This window comes from Diplotaxodon limnothrissa, linkage group LG17 (genome assembly GCF_057381915.1).
Source record: "Diplotaxodon limnothrissa isolate DT_005_m linkage group LG17, D_limnothrissa_male_GT1.1, whole genome shotgun sequence".
NCBI lineage: Eukaryota > Metazoa > Chordata > Actinopteri > Cichliformes > Cichlidae > Diplotaxodon > Diplotaxodon limnothrissa.
In genome coordinates, this window is record NC_140612.1 from 19,386,888 (window position 1) to 19,407,667 (window position 20,780).

General features: G+C 40.5%; 1 protein-coding gene across 1 annotated transcript; it reads left to right on the forward strand.

Annotated features, from left to right (window-relative positions):
* The first annotated feature begins 1,709 nt into the window (after nt 1-1,709).
* Nucleotides 1,710-20,606, forward strand: LOC146614907 (CD9 antigen-like). The gene is made up of 8 exons (XM_085376790.1): nt 1,710-1,907; nt 13,685-13,787; nt 17,655-17,752; nt 18,349-18,423; nt 18,513-18,614; nt 18,722-18,811; nt 19,056-19,139; nt 19,880-20,606. The coding sequence occupies exons 1-8, from the start codon at nt 1,839-1,841 to the stop codon at nt 19,943-19,945; spliced, it is 687 nt and encodes a 228-aa protein (XP_085232916.1). The 5' UTR covers nt 1,710-1,838; the 3' UTR covers nt 19,946-20,606.
* Nucleotides 20,607-20,780: the final 174 nt, after the last annotated feature.

Consider the following 20,780-nt stretch of genomic DNA (forward strand, 5'->3'; position numbering starts at 1 on the left):
TGACCGTTTCAAGCGCAAAGGCGGTTTGAAGGGAAGTTTTGTAACGGGATGAAAATGTTAACGGAGGACCACACACACACACACACACACACACACACACACACACACACAACATGAAGGTTGTTGTTCTTGCAGTGTTGTTTCAGAGTCAATCTTTTTCACTCAAAGAGGTTTGGTAAAGATTCAAATTCATCTTAATCTGCTGTTTGATTCTGTCTTAAAAAAATTCTAAATTTTGTGTTTTCAGCATCCTCAACTCTGAATAGACTCCAAAACACCACAAAAAAGTGAATGTTTATAAAGACTAAATCATAAAAATTATGCCCTTTCTCTTGTTGGGTTACAGCTGTCACTGCTTGCAGTTTTAGTTTACTGGTCCTTGTGAGCCGATCAGTACTGTACTCCTTTATCACCATCAGCACCATCTTCCTCACCATCACTGTGTCTGTGTGCAGCTGCAAAGAGCAGCGGTGGGCTGACCGCGCACACTACCGTCTTTGTTCTGCAGAAGAAGAAGTAAACACTTTGCCAGCAGACAGAGGGAGAATATAGCCTCATGACAAACACACACACACACTGGATTTGGTTGGTTATGACCTTTGTGGCATTTTGAAAGTATCAAGGATTGTAACATCTAGTCTTTTTACTGAATCAAAAGGAGATGCTGGAGTTTCATGAGTTTGTGTTTGTCATTTAAATTCAGTCTTGCTTAATACACAACATTCAAATTACTGTCACCTTACAGTAATCCTGATACTTGTACTTGATGTGTTCAGTTTAGTTATTTGCACTCGCGTTCAAACTACTTCCAGTCTTCTTCTTCTTCTGGCGTTGTTACAGCGGATGATCTGCCTCCATCTCCTCCTATCCCAGCATCCTTCTTCTGCCCGGCAGTTCTATCTTCATCATCCTTCCTCCAGTATGTCTTCTCTCCCTCGTCTGCATATGTGCAAACCATCTCAGGCTCTCTGACTCCAAGCTGTCCCCCTGTCCTCCACTTGCTTCCAGTGAATATCTGAACATGTTCAGCTTGGCCTCCAAACCAACATCACAGCAGAGGGTTAAGGTTTAATTAATAACTACTAGTTAGCACCTCCACCCTGCCAGCAATCTCTTCTTCTTGTGCACTCTGTTGCTTTGGATGGTGACTTTCATTCCTCTTCTCTGCAGAGCATCCTTCCACTTCTCCAGGTTCTCCTCCACCTGCTCCTTACTCCGGCTGCAGATCAAAGTTTCATCTGCATCTGTATTCTCTAGATGTTTGCAGATCTCCAGTAAATTGCCCAAATTGCTCAGAAATGTAAATTTTTACAGTTGCAGCATTAACAGACACCCCAGAGTAGCTTTTCGAAAGGCAAGTGTAAACAGACTCACACGGCTTACAGTCAAACATTTGAATGTTTGAACTCTGATTCTGATTTTGATTTTAATAAATATGAGAGAGCACAGTGTTTATTTCTGACTGTGGTATTTCAGTTTCTGAGGCTGTTCTCTGTAGATTTGACGGAAACGGGATTTTTGTTAGACTTGTGGTTTCGTTTTTAATAAATCTGGAGAATTGTTTTATTCAGAAGTTTGATGTTCGGTCCTGTGATGAACAAAAGTCCAAACAAAAGACAAAGACGTACAGAGATCTCTCTCTCTCTCTCTCTCTGTGGGTGTCGAGCAGTCGATGGTCTGTTTCCTCCCAGCAGCAGCTGATCTGATCGGAGGCTGTCTGAGCAGAGCCGAGCAAACGGCGACAGGTCGACAGCAGGAACCACGAACATCACTGAGCGAGAAATAGGAGATAATTTCAAGACTGAATTAGTCCAAACACGGCTGAACACTCCGCAGGGATGACGGCTCTAACTAGCTGGGAGCTGTGCGTAAAGTACGCGCTCTTCATCTTCAACTTCGTCTTTTGGGTAAGTTTAAACACGCGGGATGAAATATTTAAAGCTCCAGCCGCCCGTGTTTATTCATTTGCGCACAGAAATAAGTCTTCATCTCTCAAATTTGAGCCTGGAAAGATGAAAATGTATTTTTGTGTGATGTGGTTTGTGTTTAACAGAGATGAACCGAGGAGCGTTTTGTTTTGATTTAGCCTATGGCATTTTGAACACTAGTGTGTTTTGTTTAACGTCGTTCCGGTTTGTGTGTGCTCTTTTATATGAAGCTGATAATATTAATTTTGTGTTTGTGTAACTATCCACTAAAACCGCACTTCGCATTTTTCTGTTTTCTTGTTTCTGACATTCTGGGATGCTGTTGCAGCAGCTGTAGACAGCTGACAAATTAAAGGAAAACCCCACGGAAAGCGTCAATAAAGTGCAGACACACGACAAACCACCGGAACAGCTTCGGTGTTCCTCAGAGTACTAAACAGCCTGCTAGTTGATGGTGTTCATTTCTGGTGACTTTAAAGTTTCGTTGGTTTTGCAGTAGTTCAGAAATCCAGTAGGGGGCGTAGATGAGCCTAGCACGTCATTCAAAGACAGAGCGGTTGCCTAATCAGTGCTTTCACCTCCTACTCAGGTGTCCTGTGCAGCGAGGAAGCTTAAGGCAGTCTGAAGGATGGCTCCTTAAAAGTCTGAATGATTTCTCAGGGCAGAGGTCAAAGGGTCGAAGGGCCAGCCTCGGGTCCACACCTCCACCTCAGGAATGTAAAACACTCCTTTACATGTTAAAAGTCCTGATGTACATTTTAAATTCATCCATCAGTTCAAAGAAATAACTTCTTTTTTATTATTAAAATGAAAAAACTCTCACAAATCTTATCGTTTTTTAAAACGTATTTTTACTACCACACTACAAACTCATATTGAAAATGAAAAAAGAAAAGGTTAAAAATCTGAAATAAATCAACCATCCATCAACCATCTTCTAATCTAGCTATCCATCTCAGGGTCTGAAAAGCAGGGTACACCCTGGACTATATGAACTGAGTTAAAGGGAATCAAATGTCTGATTTGTTCCATATGGGACATTAAAGTGGAATATTAAGTGCTTCCTTATTGACTCTGGTAAGCTATTGTTGATAAGCTTCATATCATTCAGCACAGGACAGATGGGGATTATTTTGAACTGTGAATCATCCAAAGCTCCTCTGATGGAGTCTACGAATAAAAACATGGAGCTGAAAATGAGCAGAACAAATCTTTTTAAGGATTAAATTATTTGTACCAGTTTTTTCACTCATTTATGTCGAGCTGCTCACTCACTTTCTCTGATGAATGATCGAGTTCAGTCAAGCCATCAGAGTTTGAGCTCAACAAACAACAGCAGCTTATCACTAAAGACATCCTTAGAGAGAACGAGAGTGACGAACAAAAGACAGGCGGGGAGAGATAACGGAGGCCGACAACAAAGCCGGCGTTGTTGGTTTCACTGGGTCCACTGGGAGCCGATGCAGCGTTGAGTTACTGCAGCAAACAATGAGTCTCCCAAGAGGTGTGAGGATACACCTGTGGAGTTTTTGTTTGTGATTCCTCTGAAACAGCTCGTCTTTTTTTTTTTTTATCTGTTTTTAAAGCCAAACGCAGGAGTATGGAGGTAAAACTGACAGCATGAGTCCAGCTGTGCAGCACAGAGGTTAAACTGGAAGAGTGTTTTTATCTTAAAAACAGCACTCAACATGTTTGTTTCTCTTTGTTTCTTTTCAATCAAAGAGCATACTTTTAAAATGCTTCATTCCAATTAGAATCAGTTACGGCTAAGCAAGTCCCAGAAACTGCAGTCCTCTAGCATCCACTGGAGGCCCTATAGAGTGAGGCAGTTTCCACAGACTCCAGTATTAAACTGCCCAACTTATCTGAGATCCCCATGTTGGCATTATTCCTGCATTGCAATAACGTGATTAAACTGCTGTGATATTATAGCTTTGAAATGTGAGGGACGAGAGAAAGAAGTGCCTTTGTTTACATAAACCTCTTCTGAAACAAACGCTAAGCATTTCAAGTGTTTCCTTTATTGATTTATATAATATAATAAATATATTATCAAGTTGGGTTTTTTTGGGGGTTTTTTGTTACTCATGTTGGTTTGCTAGAGATAGTTTTTAATAGCATGAGCCAAATTCTGGGCTAATTGTAATTGAACGCTGAGACAATGTGATTGGTTAGCTGCAGCGTCACCAACATTATTGTGATGATATAGTAGGATGACCAACTGTCCTCTTTTTTTGCACACGCTGACTTCTAAAAGCTTATATGACATATTTTTATTTCACCATTCATTAACCGCACAGAGAAGGCATAGTTTAAATATGTTAACGTTTTCTTTAAGCAAACTGTATTATTAAAGTTCTTTGTGACTGGCGCAAGTGTCCTCTTTTTTGGAAATCAAAATATGGTCGCCCTATGATATAGGGTTAACTTTAATGAGGCTTTGCAGACACTTGATGTTAACTTGGACACCTCGAGTCAAACGGACTTAGAGACCACGTGTCATGAGGGGAAACTGGGTTCCCTGACCAGTGGTTGCTGAGAATGTGATTGTTAAAGCTTCGGTTACACAGACCTAGAGACCAGTCAGTGACAACCACCCTGGCAGCCACCTGTTGCTTGGGAAAATTAAGTATTCCCCAACCTGTTGCCAAAAACCTTGTGGTTGCTTTGGAAGTTTGCATGTAGATTTCCTCTCCAGCTACTCTCTGAGCTGTAGTGAGACAGTGAAAAAAGGATTTCCCTTCAAATTAAAGGTTGTCCCCTTTGTAACACATTGGCTGCAGCGCTCAGACACAGCTTTTACTTTGAAGGCGAATCTTGTCCATTTCCAATTTTCCAACCTTTACTGCTTTAACTGCTTTAGTAGTTTAGAGTAATTGCAGACAAACTGCAGACAACCAAAGAAACCAGAAGGAGGTTTTTGGTGCAGCAGCTTCTTTAGAGAGAGGCAGAAACCTCCAGGAACTACTGCCACATTATTTCCCTAGCAACCGGCGGTTGTATCATGTCCAAATTGGCAGACTGCTCTTGAACAGTATTTGCATGATGTCACCTAAAAAAAAGCAGAAATAAACATGTTTACAGCCTCTGTGCTCTCTATGGATGGTTTAAACCTTTCTATGAATTGTACTGTGGGTAATAATTCATCCCCATGGAAAACTGACATTAGTGGTGTGGCCACTTTGATTTAAAGGCTGTTATTGAAGCCACATAAATGAAAGATAATCAAACTTTAAACTGAATCATTTGATATAAATCTTTGTTCTTCACACAGGAAGCAGATTTTCTCTCAGCCTCAAGTCTAGCAGCCAATCAAACTGGGAAACACAGTGTCGATTAACATTTATGAGCCACATGTGAGGTATATGAAGGTTTTTAATTAATGGTGGTCCACAGTGAGTTAGGAGTTGACATCTTGTTTCATAAAGGAAGTGTTAAAGGAGGTAATACAAGAAGTACTGAGGCACCTTTCATGAGTATTTAGAAAAGTCAAGAGGTGTTAAATGCCTTCACCTGTGTTAGACAAGCTGGGTTATGCAGCACACATCCGATTGGATGTGTGCCCCTCTAGCTCCTCCCTCAGCCAGGTGAGTGCTCAGCAGGGTGTGGCTCACAACAAAAGCTGCCTCTCTCTGTCACCTCTCTTCATTCTCCTTCTCCTCCTCACTGTGTGACACTCAGGGCGCTTTTTCTTCCATTTTTCTGCGTAAGAAGATATAAACAGATCCGAGCACCATGAAGAGACAACAGTGCATCAAGTACCTGGTGTTTATCTTCAACCTTCTCTTCTGGGTACGTAGCCTGGTTTAGTGAGTGGACTGAAGTGGTTTGGTTGCTTTGGATTATGCTGCTTTGTTTGATTGTTTGATGGTTTCTGTGACTGGATCAGATTTCAGGAAAGACTCACAATCTAAAACACAGGCAGAGTTTATGTTTGGCTGGAGCCGCAAAATCTTTAATAATTTGACTATTTTTGATGTTTTGGGAGCTTCAAACCTCTAAAACCATCATTAAATTTGTGCTTTTGTCATCGAGGCTCTTTGAAAGAATCAAAGTGGCCTCACGCAAACCCACGTAGCACTTCCTTCTGGGGAGTTTCAGCTCACAAATCTTTGCTTTTAATTCGCTTCCAGTCTTTATTTTATGTCCCACACTAATCTCTGTAAATGCTGCAGTTTGTTGCTTCTGCAAACTAAATCATCAGTGCTGTGACAGTTTATCAACCTCACAGTCCATCACAAGACTGTCGAGAAGTTCTGGTGCCTTTGAAATGGTCACAATCTCGGTCACCTCCGATGCAAAAGGATTTGACTTCAGGAGTATTATGAGTACATGGTCTGTGGCAACCACGGCCATTAAAATATGTGAAATCATCACGTCATACTGAAGGATGGGGGGGGGGCTTGTGAATTGTGGTCAGATGGATGGATGAGTGATTGATGACTCACTGTTGCAGGAGCTTAAGGAATTTTCTAGATGGAATTTCCTAAAAATGTTCCCCTTTATGGTCAGGTAGATGGTCAGGTGGAACTGACATGGAATGACACGGCACATCTGAGTTTTGACATATTTGCTAAAACTGATTCAAAAGTTAATGCAGTTTAAGGCGAAGGAATGAAGATGGGCAGGAGACCGAAGAATGTCATTTCCTTGACTGCAGACAGATGGACATGCTTGGAAAACGTGCAGAGCGACTCAAAATGAAAGAGCAAGATAAACGAGTGGCTAATTTGCTCAAGAACTGCAGTGACTGTAGGGCAGCATGAAATTACAGCCTGACTTGGTGGTTTGATGCAGTGCATGCAGCATGCAGGACAGAACAAAGAGAACTGGCCGGGTAGCTTTGAGCCACTTTTATGTTAAGGTGACGTCACACACATACAGGTGAGAGAGTGAATGATCCCCAAGCCTCCTGATTCATCTCCAGGATGAGGGATTTTACAGAAATTACAGAATCAAGTCTAAAAATCACAGATTTTAAACAGACTGTGAATAAATGGCATTAACTATTTTAAGCAAAACTGCTTGCAAAGAAACAGTTCTCAAACTGTGGGTTGTGGACCACGAGGTGGGAAATATACAGGGACGGTAACAGAAGCTTCAACCACTACAGTTCAACTGGAATGCTTTTTAAATGGTTTTGATAAATGCAAATAAAAACCGGTTAGACATGAGGTAAAACCCGAGGTGTAAGTCTGACCTACTAAGTTTAAACGGTGTGTATATATTAAGAAAAGACATGATTTGCATATGACTCAGGTGTGCTGAAGCTGCGCTGCTAGGATGTCAGGTCATTATTTTACAATGTGCACCTGTCAGAAATTTATGCCAGCACTGAGAGGACTGGAGTGAGTGATAAACTTCCAGGCGACTGGAAAATGTGTATCTGTGTCTCTGCAGTGCGTCACCTCCGGCTGTTAAATGGTCTTTTGTCCTGTAGGACTCCATCTCATTGGTGGACCACCCTGCCCTCTAATTTAAGTTCGTCTATTGGCCCCCTCCTCCAAACACAAACGTGAGATTAGACTGATTTTACATTGAGTCGGCCTCGAGTGTTTCTGATTATTAACCTGAAGAAGTTTCCCACAGTGTGAAGAGCTGTAGGTTCAACAGCACCACTAATTTTTTTTTTTTTTTTTATCACACCTGGAATCAGTTTTGCTTCACCTGTCCTCACAAGCAGTTACAGTTACACTTCACCAGACTCCATTCACAAAAACTGCAGTTTTATTTTCCAAAACATGGGAGAAATTCTACTTTTGATTTGCTGTTAGGTGGTACCAGCCTGTGCATCGCCAGAACTCCCAAACTAACCTCGTCATGGTTATTGTTGTTTCTGCATGGCTAATAGTGCTGCAGAGCAGCTCTGTGGTTAATGAGAGCCAACATGAACCTCAGGGGAAAATGCCGTTTTAATCTCCTCCACACACAACAGTCGAGTCCCTAGAGTGTTTGTGGTTCACTAATACCAACATCCCCAGCATTCAGGATGCCAGACGTCCTTTCTTTTTTCTATATCCCTTTTTTTTTTCTTTTTTTTATTGTTACAAATTAATGACAAATGTTTATTTGGGTTAATTCATGTTAAATATTCTGCAAATGTTGGTAATGGTGCACTAGACAAGCGTGAGAGCGATGTGAGAAGGCTTCTCACATGAACTCTGCTATTGTTCATAACCAGCGATTTTCACTTTACTTTAATTTACTGAAACTGAAGTGGACTGTGCGTGCCCTACATGAAGCCGTATGATTTGTAAGATCATTCTTCTAAACTTGGCTGAAAATTGAGTTTACTCCCTCAGATTAGTGTCTAGGAGGCTCATGGTTCGTGATAAAGTTGCCACCTGCAGTTATGAAAGCTGAAACTACCCACAGAGACTAAAATAGTTTTCATAGCTGCCTGTAAACATGATTTTTTGTTTTTTGTTTTGTTTGTGTTTTTGCTTTTGCTTTTTTTTTTTAAAGTAAAGCGGGATGTTGTAACCTGAGTGTAGACAGGGATCGACTCAAGTGGACAAGAGGAACTGCAGTTAATGGTAGCGCATTGATGATGTCTCAATATTCATATACAGATACTGGAATTTAAATCTATTGATCTGTGAAGAGATTCATTTGAATATCTGCTGACTAGTCTGGACAATATACTATATATAATTAGATAGGGATGATTAAATGAAGAATGAGTGGAAAGTTATCCATCATACATTAACTAATACTTGCATTCAAACAGTAGCAGGTAAGATGTGGTACTTTAGTCAAAGGAGCTTGCAAAGAAAAGCGTCTGGACTTCTTTAAGTTGCTTGAAGACGTTTCACCTCTCATCCGAGAAGCTTCTTCAGTTCTAAGGTCAAATGGTGGAGAGTCCCAGATATAAACCTAGTGGGAGTGACCCCCCACAGAGGGACAAAAGGACCCCCTGATGATCCTCTAATCGCCTGAGCCAAGGTGTGAAACATCTTCAAGTAACTTAAAGAAGTCCAGACGCTTTTCTTTGCAAGCTCCTTTGACTACGATGACCTGGATGACTGAGAACCTTCACAGACATGTGGTACTTTACTTTCACAACATGATGGGGTCATTTCTGACTTCTGCTGTCTATGACGGATATTTTAAAATGCTCTATTTTCATGTTAACATGGACTCCTGCTATTCTAGCCCTGTTTATTGCAACGCAGTGTAGAGATGAAGTGGAAAGTTGCGTTGAGACTGAGTGACACTAGTGAAAGGTGCAGAGGCTTAAACCTCCATTCTTTACAGAGCGAGTGGTTGGATCAGACAACGACTGCAAGGCAAATAAAGCAAACTGATCCTGCGTTCTTTAAGCTCGAGGCTACGTTTGGAAAGATTTACTGATGATGATCATAAGGTGTGCCTGGCTGACTTAACGCTGACAAACCAGCGATGGGATGATGTCACATGCTGACAGTTACAGGTGTGGCTCTGATTGCTGGAAGATTTCTACTTTCAGTTTACTCACATTGAGGTCACACTAAGTCGAGCAGCCCAAGGCGTTATATAAAATGACCCTCCTTATGATGTTTCAGGCAAGTCTGTGCATCCCAGTTTGGATGACTGACTTACAGGTTAATCTGACATGGAGCCTGAAACGCACAGTTGTGTGATAAAAGTGAATGAAAGCAATGGTGTTTGCTTTTAGAGGTGTATGAATTATGCAGCTGATGCCTCTAATTCTCCTACATGTTTACAGCCTGATGCTGTTTTAGTCTCTGTAGGGAGTTTATCTTGCAATTGACTACAGGCCTCGCCTACGAGTATTCATCATGTTTTATCTGTTGGAGCATTTATTTGATAACCTGGCACTACAGTGTTCACAGTACAGTACAGCCAGTCAACTTGTGCTGCGGGTTTAATGAACGTCTAGTATTTTACAGAAAACAATGGCGTGATGATCCTCCAACTCAGTTGGGAATTTACAGCTGTGCTTCAGCATGTTAGCTAATACTTTTTAATGAATTAAATATTTGCTACTTGAAACATTTTAACAGATTGTTATTTAACTCTAACCCTCTGTTGCCTCTAACGCCCATATTAAAGTGTTTCTTTGTTAAGGATTCTGGTTAACAACAATAAAAGGATGGTACACTAGCTAATGCTAGCATACAAAACTAACAATGAAAGGGAATTTTTCCCAATGACATTAAAAAACAAGGTAAGCTGCTACGCTCGTTGTCATATTATTTGTATGCCTTGGTGAGCTAACGCTGGCTAGAAAAATAAAGCTGTCTAACAGGGTAGAATTGTCAGACAGAAGTAATTTAAAATTTTGAGTTGATATCTCAAAAAAAATTTTTTTCTTAAATTTTATTTCTGCATTTAAATCAAACATAACATGCTTATACAAATCAACCGAGAACAATTACTGTCTTTAACATTTGTGAACTTATAAGCATGAAAGGAGGAAAAAAAAAGAGAAAAAAAGAAAAAAAAAGAAAAAGACCTTCATCTTTCAAAACCTTCCTATTCATTTGCCACTTAAATTTTTTAAGCAGCTTGATTCATTGATTCACTCATTCATTTGGGCAGGAAAACCCCCTCGGATATCCATGGCTCATCTTCAAAAAAACACTTCCTACGGGGGGTTAGGTCTCCCTGTGTTTAGACATTATTATTGGGCAGCAAATTCAAGAGCTCTATTGTACTGGCAGTGGGGTTCGCCTATTGATTATTGTCATGACAAGCTTCCGATCTGGCTCCAGGTAGAGGCAACAACAGTATCTGAAGCTTCATTACCGGTCTTATTGTTTTCTAACACGGGTTCTTGTAATAATTCGCTCAGTCGTAATTTTGTTGTTAAACACTCCTTAAAGATATTAAGTCAAATGAGGAAATCTCTCAAACTACCTGATTTTTCAGTAGGAATGCCAATAATACATAACTACGTGTTTAAACCAGGTAAAATGGATAGGGTGTTTTTAGAATGGGGGGGGAAAGGGATTGAAATACATTGAGGACTTATATACAGATGACAAATTTATGTCCTTCCTTCAACTTCAAGAAAAGTTTCAGTTACCTCAATCACATTTTTTTTCGTTATCTTCAAATAAGGAATTTTGTTCAACAAAACTTTTCAGACTTTCCACTGAAGCCACGAAGTTATACTTACTTTGATATAATTCGGAAAGCAAATTTTAAACATTTGATATCTCAGTTTGTTAAGTGCTTTACAATCCCAGTTGATTCCGACCGAATTAGGAAAACATGGGCTGAAGACCTCGGGGTCTCTCTGTCTGAAGAGCAATGATCAAATTGTTTGTCCAATATTCAGAAAGGCTCAATAAATGCCAGATATAAACTAATCCAGTTTAAAGTCATTCATAGACTACACTTTTCTAAACTCAAACTTAACCGGATCTATAATTCTGTATCTCCCTTATGTGACAGATGTAAAGTTGGTGAAGGTTCCCTTGCACATTTATTTTGGCATTGCCCTGTTTTGAATGCTTTTTGGAGCCAGATTTTTATGTGGTTTTCAAACCAATTTAGGAAAAAAATACCACGTGATGGTACATTGGCTATACTTGGATCATTTGCATCAGTCGAATCTTTTTCCTTTTCACAAAAACAGATAATTACAATGGGTATGCTGGCTGCAAAGAAACTTATTCTTTTACAGTGGCGGTCTTCTTCGGCCCCGTGTTTTAACAGGTGGCTTAATGAGATGGTGTCTGTGGCCAGGGTGGAGCAGATAAGATTTGATAGAAAGGGGAAACTGGCGAGTTTTTGTATGATTTGGCAACCATTTCTAGAATTCCTAAAAGAATAACTGATCATAATTTATGCCTCACACTCCACGTGAATTATTATTATTTATTTATTTTTTAGTCTATTTCACTCTTTATTTAGTTAATATTGTTATAAATTTTTTTTTTTTTTTTTTGATATCTCAAAATTTTAATTTGCCAAGTATTTTGGAATTGTATTTGGAGTTATATTTGAGTTAGTCAAACTTTCAAGAGAGAATTCAAGACCTTGATTTACAGATAGCACCCCCACCCCAAAAAACCAAAATCCTGAATCATGGTCAGCAGACCGTAGGAGGAACCAGACGGACGACATGTTGGGGCAAAGTGTTGCCATTCGGCCTGAATGCTTTATGGTGTGCTTCATATACTCCCTGTTGCACAACAACAGACGTCAGCGTCATGCTGCAGGACATTATGGGAGTTATTTGGGTGGCAACAAAGAGTTGATGTAAACTGTTTTGTGGTTGCTGAGGTGATTCTGAGTCATGGTAGTGGGTAATTACTGTTTGAGACAAAGTATGGCTGTCATTTATTTATCTGTGGATGCCTTCATATCTAAGTCTCCGTTGTGCAGAGGCTCCACATGTACTGAAGTCATGTTTCCTGGATGGCTCCTCTGTGATTGGGTTGGTCTGGATTCAGGAGAATAAGCCGGGCAGCAAGTCGAACTTCATTCCTCAAACGTTAGCCTCATGTTCACCTTCAATGAAAGGGATTCTTATTCATCCACACTAACATACTTTGATTTGAATATGAAACCATTGCATTCCATACTAGCTGCACATAGTTTTGCAACAGTGAAGCATCACATCATCATACCTTACAAAAGCCAGTTCTTTCATTTTGCTCTGAGCAGCTGTTTTTGAACACCTGTCTAAATGACTGTGATGGGTCCATAAGTTCATGGTCTCTGTAGTTTTCTGTGTTTTTTAACACAACCTCAGTTGTAAATCACTGCAAAGCAGGATTAATCTGGTTATTGTCTAAGGTAGGATGCTTTATACTCGATCAGCTGCCACTGTGTGGGTGTCCACCTCTTCATGTCTCTGCATGTTGTTTAACCCCCAATCTCTAAATAACGTTCACATCAAATACTCTCCTTGTTCCTGCACGTCTCAGATTATCGTGCTGTTATAGTCTGGTTCTTATGAGTTAACTCAGATGTTTAGGATAAAGTTGCCTCTGATGTACTGTACACTGCAGCATCTTTTCCTTTGTTCTTTTGTTGTGTGCTTTATTTTTTTCTACGGTCGTCGTTCGAGTATACAGTGTAATGACAGTGGAGTGCTGTGAGGCAGGTCCAGGTGAGCCCTGTGGTTTCAGTCAGGTGATACTTCTCAAATCCAGCCTCATTCGGGCTTTTCACTTCTTCTCTCTGTATCTAACTGGTAATGTGTTGCCTGTGTCTTAGACCCCCGGAATTATCGACCCGCGCCTACAGCTGTTGTTGGATTTGATGAAAGTGTCTGTTAATGCGACAGACTTGAGCTGTATGTGCCTTCATTATTTTAAGAGTGGATAATAACTCAATAACAATTTGAAAAAGTGCTCCGGTGGTGCTGGCTCTGTTAACTTACCTTGTTGTGAGCACAGTGTTCTTCCAAACATCAGGAACAAGGTCACACGTGCTGCAATGCCTGCTTTAGAAGCATTTCTGCAGGTTCAGACCACAGACATGGACATAGCTTCTGCTTGTATGAAAAATGAAGTCTGCGTCAAACTGCCTTTACAGCTGCATTGGGGTTTTTTTATGCCCACCAGGGGGCGACCCTTGCGGTTGGATAGAAGTGTAGAGGCTCAGTTTCTCTCTGACTTCAGTCCTTTTCTTGGCTCAGTTGCTAGTTCTGTATCTTTTTGCTTAACATGAGTTTCTCTGTGGTTTATCTGTAAATGAGGACAAATGTGCAAAATGACACTAGTATTTGAATATAGTCTCACGGAGAGAACATTAAACCTCCTTCAGAGACAGTAAACATGTTTTTCGTCTTGCAGCTGGCAGGAACCGGCGTGCTCGCTGTGGGACTCTGGCTGCGTTTTGACTCCAGGACGGCAGGACTGTTCGAAGGGGAGGAGTCGCCCTCTGTCTTCTTTACGGGTAAGGCCCCTGCTGGTTAAACCCTGGATGCAAAACACTTACATGGAAACAAAAGACCATGAAGGAGAATAACCTTGAGGATGGCAAGAACCCTTTATAGAGCACAGGTGAAGCATCTTAATCGCAGCAGCTTCACTTTTACATTTTTGGATATCTCACAACCATAAACCACAAAATAACAAAAAGAACATACAAAGATTCAAACTGCACAGAAAGACGGGGAAATGATCAGCTCCTCCTCCACTATCATGGTCTTTGAACCTGCCATGGAGTGATGGTGGTGGGTGTTGTTGTAATTACAGCTGACGTGTCTGTAGTGTAGCTTTGACGCACATTACGAGTCTGTTCGTTTTATCATGCTGTCCTATCAATGTAAAGTCTGACACTGCTCATTTCACTCCAACCAGCAGAAACCGTGCCGAATAATCTGCAGCTGAAAATAGTCCCCAGTAACCACTTCGTCCTGTTTATTAACAACCACAGCGTTGTTTCTAGAATGAAATCTTTATATTTGTGGAGGAAGTCATAATTTCAAATTAAATGCACTACAGCTGCATTTAGCTCTGTCGGGCTCTGGACGTGGATATAACCTGACCTCAGAGAGGCGGGGCACTCGGAGGGCAGCTGAGGCCAAAGTTGGTCCACAGCGAGGCGGCTCGTCCAACCCAGCAGATCCCTCCACACATAGCGCTCATTCTTCCCGGCGCACAGGGACTCCTTTGTTCTCAGACTTCTGTATTCCCGGAGGAACTGTCCCACCCTCCCGTCTTTGTGCGTTGCATCCATCAAACTGATAAGAGAAGTGGGCAGAGAGGAGACGGAGGACGGGCCTGACATGACAAACATCTTAATAACGGCTTTGGAGGAGTATTTGTGTGTGTGTGGCTCATGCGCTCACTGTTGTTGTTATCCGACAGCCTGTTTATGATTCATCCTCATGAAGTCACCGTTGAAGTGTCGAATCATCGCTCTAAATCACCCTGCAGCTGATTCCCACTCACCAGATCGTGACTGAAGGTGTTTTTGATAAATAACTCCTCATTAAAAACAGCTTCTGGTGCCTCTCAGGCCTTCGTGTCTGTTCGAATCAGAGCGGCAGCAGCCCTATGAGCCAGAATGCAAATCACTGATGTACATTTACATTTTTAAAAGGCTTGAGCAGGTAAATCAGGGCTGATTTCCAATCAGCCTTCCACATGCACTTGTACACTCACTGACACTTTATTAGAAACAAAGCATGGGTTCTGTTAGAGTTGATGCTTTTGAGATTGTCATTTGTGCTAAGATATATAGACGTGGACAAAATTGTTGGTACTCTTTGGTCAATGAAAGAGAAACTCACAATGGTCACAGAAGTAACTTTAATCTGATAAAAGTAATAATAAATTAAAACCAATGAAAGTCAGACATTGCTTTTCAACAATGCTTCAATTGAATTATTAAAAAAAATAAATGCATGAAACTGGTCTGGAAAAAATTATGGTACCCCTAGAAAAGAATGAAAATAATGTGACCAAAGGGACATGTTAATCCAAGGTGTCTACAATCTTGTAATCAGTCAGTGGTCCTATATATGGGACTCCAGGTAGTCACTGTGTTTGGTGACATGGTGTGTACCACACTCAACATGGACCAGAGAAAGCGAAGGAAAGAGTTGTCTCAGGAGATTAGAAATAAAATCATAGACAAGCATGTTAAAGGTAAAGGCTATAAGACCATCTCCAAGCAGCTAGATGTTCCTGTGACTACAGTTTAGGGCTGGGTATTGTCACTGATTTCTAAAATCGATTCGATTCCGATTCACAAGGTCCCGAATCGATTCTATTTGCCTCAGTCAGAAATATTAAAATTCTGATCACGTATCAAATATCCATATTTTTATATCTATAAAAAGAAAGCTGACACTTGAGACTTTATCAAAGGTGTAAGCATCACAGCAGATGCCTTTGTGTCAAAGTAACTGAGGATAAAACAGAAAAACATGAAGGTGATTTTCCTGGCCTGGGATTTTATAGCAGATAACCTTAAAAATATTCTGCAGTAGATCAAAAACAAAAGAAAGTCATTAGTCAACATATGAACATTACCTGATGCTGCTGAAGTGAAGCAAAGTTACAGAGGTTTTATTAGAGACACAGCTAAGCATTTTTGCAATTTTGCATAATTTTAAAAAGTTTAAATTATCGTTATCCAAGCTAGAATTGATTTTAATTGATAAATCAATAATCAAAACCCAACCCTACTACAGTTGCACATGTTATTCAGAATTTAAGATCCATGGGACTGTAGCCAACCTCCCTGGACATGGCCGCAGGAGGAAAATTGATGACAGATCAAAGAGACGGATAATCCGAAAGGTAACAAAAGAGCCCAGAAAGACTTTTAAAGAGATCAAAGCTGAACTTCATGCTCAAGGAACATCGGTGTCAGATCGCACCATGCGTCGTTGTTTGAGCCAACGTGGACTCCATGGGAGACAACCAAGGAAGACCCCATTGTTGAAAACAAATCATAAAAAAGCCAGACTGGAATAAGCCAAACTACATGTTGACAAGCCACAAAGCTTCTGGGAGAATGTCCTGTGGACAGATAAGACAAAATTTGAACTTTTTGTCAAGGCACATCAGCTCTATGTTCACAGACAGAAAAATGAAGCATATCTAGAAGAGAACACTGTCCCTACTGTGAAACATGGAGGAGGCTTTGTTATGTTCTGGGGCTACATCTGGTACAGAGTGTCTTGAATCTGTGCATTGTGCAATGAAATCTCAAGACTATCAAGGATTATAGAGAGAAATGTGCTGGCCAGTGTCAGAAAGCTTGGTCTCGGTCACAGTCATGGGTCTTGCAACAGGACAATGACCCAAAACACACAGCTAAAAACACCCAAGAATGGCTAAGAGGAAAACATTGGACTATTTTAAAGTGGCCTTCTATGAGCTCTGACCTCCAATCCTATTGAGCATCTTTGGAAGGAGCTGAAACATGCTGTCTAGAAAAGGCGCCCTTCAAACCGGAAACAACTGGAGCAGTTTGCTCATGAGGAGTGGACCATAATACCTCCTGAGTGGTGCAGAAGTCTCATTGACAGTTACAGGAATCGTAACGAAAGGTTGTGCAACAAAATATTAATTTGTGGGTACCATCATTTTTGTCCAGGCCTGTTCCATGCATTTATTTTTTTAAATAATTCTATTGAAGCATGGTTGAAATGCAATGTCTGACTTTCATTGGTTAACATTTATAGAATTTTTATTTATTATTACTTTTGTCTGTGACCATTGAGTTTTTCTTTCATTGACCGAAGGGTACCAACAATTTCTTGTGTATGTGCTGATAAAATGTTTCTCGTTATTAGGTTTCATGCTTCTACGATGGAGTGAGCGGCCTCGTCACTTCTGCTTTTTACACGTTAGTCCGTTGAAAGGTCGCAAACTGTACGGGGTGTGACTGGTTGATAAGAAGTCATGCCTTGTATGGTATGGCGAGGGGCCACACACACACAGACAGACACACTCGCTCAGATACGCTTGCATTACACTGTCACATGGATAACTGAACCTGTTCTTAATCCTTTAATTTTTTTAAAATCTGTGTCAACAACAAACCTAAGAATGGAGCATCAAGTTCTAATGTTAAACTGTTGAATTGAACATCAGAGTGAATCGCATCCCATTTAACAAAACAAAAAAATGTTTTGTTAAATGTTTTGAACAGTGTGGTGCTGATATCACTGAGGTTGAGATTATGTGCATAAATTTTAATTTAATCGTGTCTCCTTTGTTTGTAACTGGCCTTGGGAACTTAAAGGCACAGGTGACCCCAGAATGCTTGTTTCCTCTGGCCCATCTGAATGTTTTGTTGCAGGCGTGTACATCCTGATCGCAGCAGGGGCTCTGATGATGGTGGTGGGTTTCCTGGGATGCTGCGGAGCCATCAAAGAGTCTCCTTGCATGTTGGGACTGGTGAGTGATTTCTTTTGTGTTTTAGTTCTCCACATTACATTAAAGACGGGTGACTTTGCTGTGAATCATGAATTCATGCTCAGATTTTTCAGTTGGCACATTTCAGAGATGTTTGGGCTGTAATCACACCGATCACCAGGAAAGACTCCTCAATTTCACCACAAGCGTGTTGGCTGCTGCAGCTCCGGTGTGATGTGACTGTTGGTGGCGATTTGCTGTTATGTTTTTACAAAATGTTTTTGTCCTGCGATTGAAATGGTCATATGAAATTGGTGGATGTGATCACATCCACCAATTTCAATCTACTCTGAGCCGTCATTTTAAATATTAAATGGCTTTAGTTTTAACTTACATTTCAGGTCATCTCTTCCTTAGTCATCTGTTATTTGAGCTCTGTGCACAGAAAAGGTGAACAGCAGAGCTGGTGCACAACAACTTAAAGTGTTGATGTTATGTTCACCACACATAAATCTATGGTTGAGGAAACTTTGGACAAAAGTGACAGATAAAAGTAAAAACCCACTCAGTTTCCTTTCAGGACTGATAACCAAACAAAATCATGTCTACACTCCAAATCTTCTTGTTTTCCGGTTTAGTTCTTCTTCTTCCTGCTTCTCATCTTCGCTGCAGAAGTGGCTGCCGGGATCTGGGGTCTTTCCAACAGCGACCGGGTAACTAACTCTCCCCTTCTGTCTCTCGCATGTATGCACACATTCTTTGTTGATTGACAGGAGTGTTAACTTTGTCCGTGTGTCTTCAGGTGGTGGAGGACATCACAGAGTTTTATAAACAGACTTACGCCAACTACAAGGACACCAAACAACCAGCGCTGAAGGAGACCCTCCGCCTCATCCACTTTGGAGTGAGAACACACACCTGGACACCTTTTATGCAACTTGTTTCCTTATTTTGAAACAGAACAGATGACTGCCTAACCTGTGTGGGCTATTCTCCCCCCCCCCCCTGCAGCTCGACTGCTGCGGTCCAACAGGAACGGTGATCGATGCTGCCAGAGATATCTGCCCCAAGCAGGAGGGGCTGGAGATCCTCGTCACCAAGGTAAGGCAGACTGCAACAAAAGGGAGATGACCTCTCATGTCACATCATGTAAATTTTTACTTAAACATTTTAAGATCTAAGAGATTTGTACTAAAAAGTGCTACAGCTAACATTTTTCTCTAGGGTATTCTGGCTTTGTAGAAATCAAGCTCAGATTTGCATCAGACATTTGGTTTAAAATAAGATGTGGAGCTCACACCTGTTTTTGCTGTTTTTGCTTCACGGTCCTGCTTCCCTCCTGCAGAGCTGTCCCGCTGCTATTGACGAGGTGTTTAACAACAAGCTGCACATCATTGGTGGAGTTGGCATCGGCATTGGAGTCATTATGGTGAGTCTGCCACTAATGCACATGTACTGAAACCTTAAGTAAAGCTATCATATGGTTGTTAAACTGGCACAAAGCCTAGAATGTGTCAGGTTTAGAAATGGTTTAGAAAAAGCCAAGTGTCTCATTGTTCTAGTAGTGGGTCTGGCTCGTGATTTATTTATTAAAAACAAAGCCAATTCACAAATGTTGTAAACCTGGCCCCAGTAGGGGCGACATCTGTGGTTGCAAAGACACTTTCATATGTGTAGAAATCTATGAAAAACGACATTACTACTTACTTCATATATGACATCAATAAACACTTTACTGGTGAGTTTATGGCTCAGTCATGAGTACAGAATGCTAAATATGAAGTCTGATGATGACTAGCTATGATTTTTATTGGCTAGCTACCAAACTGTGTGGTAGTTTCACACTAACTAGACATTCTACTTGGTTTGGCCCCTGAAATTTGACTGGCCTGCCCTGATGCCACCAAAAAAATCAATCCCCAAGGACTATTTTCTTTCATAGAAGAACAAGAAAAATATTAAATATTTACATTCAAGAAGGTGGAATTGGTAATATTTTTTTTTTTCAGGGTTGGTCCATTTTTATCATAGAAAATATTTAAAATGAACTTATCAAGATTGTGAAATTTTAAATAACCAAAATACAAAATTATGGAAACTTTGACACTTTTGTAAACAGTGTGGTTTATTTCTTAATGCCACATTCCTGTGTCCTGTGACTCTCTGCAGATCTTCGGGATGATCTTCAGCATGATGCTCTGCTGTGCCATTAAAAGGTCTAGGGACTATGTGTAAAAACCCATGAAACGCCGTCCACCTTTAACTCTGCTGCTGCTTCAAATCATTTAAGAAAGAATAACAACATTTGTCCCTCTGTGTGCTGCTTGGGTCCGTACAGGATGGCTTCGTCGACCTGTGAGAGTATGGCTCCTTTTCAATGACGCCTCTTTAATTCCTCCACTCTGTGGGGTCTGCAGCGAGTTATTTATACCCAAAGTAACCTGATAAGTGATAACTGATACAATCTTTTAAATCAAAAACCTACTTTTCATAATAGGACAGGTTTGAGCATATGCAGGTGAAAGGAGACTTTTGCGACTCTGCTGCCCCCTGGTGGACGCCCCATTTTCTTTAAATCCTTTCCTTTAAGTTATGTTTACAAAATCTGCTAAACGTTTGAGCTAACAGGGTTTTTGCAGCTAAATGAATGTTAATGACCCATGTTTTGTTTTAAAGCTGCGTATTAAAAGCTTTGATTATTTTTTATTTTATAAGTTTTATGCAAATGATTTAATGATTGCAGTTCATGTCTTTAAGATGTCAAATAAATGAACTAAAACAAAGATTTGTCTTAAATGGAGTGCTTGCTGTGAGTGCTAAAGGGGTACAATACAGTCAAATGTACAAATGTTAGGAAAACATTTAATGCAATTTTAACATACTCTAAAAAATTAAAAATGAGCTTAATGGGTTATTCAATTTTTATTTATTTGTAATATAAGGTTTGGCTAACACTTGTGTACAATTGAATAAAAAATTACATTAAAAAAATAACGAATAAAACTATCTGGACTTGAATTTTTGTATTTCTGTAGGGGCAATGCACAGTGGGAGGTGTGTTAAACTACAT

Bases quoted from the DNA above. Each gene is read 5' to 3' on its own strand.
- LOC146614907 (XM_085376790.1), top strand. From the start codon at position 1,839: ATGACGGCTCTAACTAGCTGGGAGCTGTGCGTAAAGTACGCGCTCTTC. The intron at 18,615-18,721 runs GTGAGAACACAC...CCCCCCCTGCAG, and splicing joins TCCGCCTCATCCACTTTGGA to CTCGACTGCTGCGGTCCAAC. The intron at 18,812-19,055 runs GTAAGGCAGACT...TCCCTCCTGCAG, and splicing joins TGGAGATCCTCGTCACCAAG to AGCTGTCCCGCTGCTATTGA.